The 3,313-nt window shown below is 39.7% G+C and overlaps 1 protein-coding gene across 1 annotated transcript in view; it reads left to right on the top strand.

Annotated features, from left to right (window-relative positions):
- The window catches only part of LOC104516978 (inter-alpha-trypsin inhibitor heavy chain H3-like), a gene marked incomplete at both ends in the record, with an annotated part of 4,222 nt that extends 1,320 nt beyond the window's left edge, over positions 1-2,902 (top strand). Inside the window, 3 exons of the mRNA XM_010161503.1 lie at positions 782-967; positions 2,206-2,345; positions 2,748-2,902. Coding sequence (XP_010159805.1) covers positions 782-967; positions 2,206-2,345; positions 2,748-2,902 — 481 coding nt within the window. The remainder of the gene's footprint in view (positions 1-781; positions 968-2,205; positions 2,346-2,747) is intronic.
- Positions 2,903-3,313: the final 411 nt, after the last annotated feature.

Below are 3,313 nucleotides of genomic sequence, written 5' to 3'. Positions count from 1 at the left end.
AAGAGCGTTCACAGCTTGGTTTAGGGTGACACAAACCATGGTTCTGAAGGACACTTGGGTGTGCAGTCATTATATCTCCCACACCTCATGTACTTAACGTCATGTCCGGGGAAGAGAAGGATGACAGACCTTAAAGGCTCTAGATATTCTGTGTTACAGAACGTGCTGCAGGCAGCTGTCTCTTCCCATACTTCTGAAGCATTTTATAGTCACATAAGGCACGAGAACAGCTATAGGCAGTACAAGGTTGACCCTTTTTTACTTCTTACATTCCAACAGCAGTCATTCGAAAAAATTCACCAAGGAATTTAGATACTGGATTGAATTGCAAGCTCTGCCAAAAGCAAATACCTAATCTCCTTTGGCTTATATGTTGTCATTTCAGTCTCTGCAGGGAACATCTAGAAACTTACCCCTGTCAAATGGGGATCCCTCTTGACTGACATTGATGGAACTCATCATCCACTGCACGTTGTTCTCAGATATTCCCCTGTCAAATGGGGATCCCTCTTGATCTCAGATCTGAGTTGTTCTCAGATATTTTTCCTCTCTCTCAATGAGACTGAAGAGTTTCTATGTCTTTTCTCATTTCCATTATTTGTAGATTTTTAGGCCTTGTACTCTGTACCTGCTTTAACCAAATATTTAAATATTTCTTCTAAAATACACTTTTAGTTTTAAATGCTTAAAGAGCAGGATGTTTCTGGCTGCAGATCTACCTATGAATTAAAGAAGCAATGACAGTTAAATGTTTTCCTTTTTTTTTCTTGTTTTCTTCTAGGGGTTTTATGATGAGGTGTCGAATCCCATGCTCATGGATGTGGAGTTAAACTACCCAGAAAATGAAATATCAGACCTAACTAAAAACAGTTTTAAGCATTTCTATGATGGGTCTGAGATCGTGGTGGCTGGGCGCTTTACAGACAACAGCCAGAACAGTTTGACTGTAGACGTGCGAGGTGAAGGCGTAAGTATGCATTTCTTTGACTTAAGTAAAGTATTTCCATGCTACACAAAATGTCTGAATATTCAAAGCTGGCAATGCTTAAAATATTTCCTGGTATTTACCCCAGTGACAGGATGTGTTACTGCACATGTGAGAAACTAAACACTCCAAATGGGCCAAACTGCAAGTTGCTGACCTCAGTCAGGTGGACTAGGGTCTGTCTGGAAGAACTTTATGCAGTGTGACTGGATTAGCTTCGCTATTTATGCAGTGTGACTGGATTAGCTTTGCTAACAGGTGTTTTTTTTTTTTAGTCTAATCTCTAAGTACCCTACCTGGTCCTTTCAGGAGCCAAATTTTCAGTGTTCACAGATGGTTTGTTTTTTTTTTTTTTAGTCTAGTCTCTAAATACCCTACCTGGTCGTTTCAGGAGCCAACTTTTCAGTGTTCACAGGCGCTATTCCTCAGTGGGTGAAGAAAACTGGTGGATAAGCTAGCTGAATATTTGAAATGCCTTCCTCTAGAAGCAGAAGTGTACTTCTAATATGAACCAAGTGATATGGTGAGGCACTGGGACAGGTTGCCCAGAGAAGCTGTGGATGCCCCATCCCTGGAAGTGTTCAAGGCCAGGCTGGATGAGGCTTGGAGCAACCTGGTCTAGTGGAAGGTGTCCCTGTCCATGGCAGGGGGGGTGGAACTGGATGGGGTTTAAGGTCCCTTCCAGCCTAAACCAACCTATGATCTAAGTACCTCTCCAGATCTGGATTCTGTAAAAATATTTGCCTCAGATATTCAAGAAACACAATACAAAAATGTAATGGATCACGTCACATAAATACTGTGAGCTGCATGCATGCTCCATGCACTGTGGTGTATTAAATATATGATATGAAATTAACTATATTCCAACTATAAATAACATATTATTAGTAAGTTAGCCAGCATATCTGCTTGAACATGTTCCAACATGAAATCAGGGTCATAATCAAAGTTCTTTAAAACCTGAGTAGCCAAATTCTAATGAACATAAATACCATGTGAATTTGGAAACTGTGTTATTTCCTACAGCGTGCACTGCTAACCCTCACAGCAGCACTAGATCAAAGATCCTGATACAACACTGACAATTTGCTGGGCAAGTGTTGTGTAGGATCAGACTGTTTTTCAATTTCATAAGATTTTCAGATGTGAAAGTCTTGGGTTTGGGAGGTTCTCAAGTCCCTACTTATGATACAGAGAATTTTCCTTATTTCCGACAGGCCAATGACGCCCTGTCGTATACTACACAACAAGATGCTGAGCAAACAGATAAAGCTTTCCAAGGACAGGAATACATATTTGGAGATTACATCGAAAGGCTCTGGGCTTATCTCACCATTGAACAACTCCTGGAAAAACGGTAATTCTATCTAGAGTAACATCTTAGCTCTGAACCTGTTAAAGCCGTCGGGCTGGGGCAACTTTTAGGCTGTGAAACTGAAATTCATATCACACTGAGGCGCCGATGGGAAAGTGTAAAAACCAATAAGGAAAATCGCCCAATTTATTCTCCTCCCCAACCTCATGATTCCTGTTTCAGGTTGCAAATTAAACCGTTTTAGGTGATTGCAAATACAGAGCACAGTTTTGCCTTTTTCGCTGGTAGCCAGTGGAATCAGAAGTGCTCTGAGACTGTAACAAATATTTCTTATTGATAAATGAGCTGCAGAAATATGACTTCACTTTAAAAAAAATCATTTAATCGAGAGTTCAGTGATTAACTTAGCAATCATTGGTGCTAGGAGTCTCTACCTGTATTCAGTATTGCAGCTACAGGAGAAGAAAAGGAGAATCTTACAGCTGAAGTGGTGGACCTCTCACTGAAATACAAGTTTGTAACGCCACTGACATCCATGGTGGTAACAAAGCCAGAAGACCTTAACAATCAGGATGGGATTGCTGATAAGCCCATTGAAGGTATAGTCGTTTTCACAATTTGACTGTATTTGAGAAGCCAAGTGTTCCTTTGATGTTTCCTTAAAGAAAAGCTTTCGTGTGGACACAGTTTTAAACACAGATCTATAAAATGTATTTTCCAAACCTTGCCTGTGCATGGTTTATACTGAATTACATTTCATTGTAAAGCTCATTTCCATCAAACTGTCCTTCGTTACTGAATCGTACAGTCAAAATACTGTACCTTCAAAATAAGTCTGTTTTAAGAAAATTATATAAAATACTACATAGAGAAAGTCTAAACCCAAGAAGCATCTCTGATCTAATAATCCAGATATATTGTTTAGTTCACATTACTTTCTCCTCTATTTTTCCACATACTTAAGCTCAGGGTAGATGCAGTAACATCTTTCTACACAAAAGGGGAAAATC

This window comes from Eurypyga helias, unplaced genomic scaffold (assembly GCF_000690775.1).
Source record: "Eurypyga helias isolate BGI_N326 unplaced genomic scaffold, ASM69077v1 scaffold9211, whole genome shotgun sequence".
Lineage (NCBI taxonomy): Eukaryota > Metazoa > Chordata > Aves > Eurypygiformes > Eurypygidae > Eurypyga > Eurypyga helias.
Note: the sequence above shows the minus strand (reverse complement) of the source record. Positions and strands in the feature narration are given on the sequence as shown.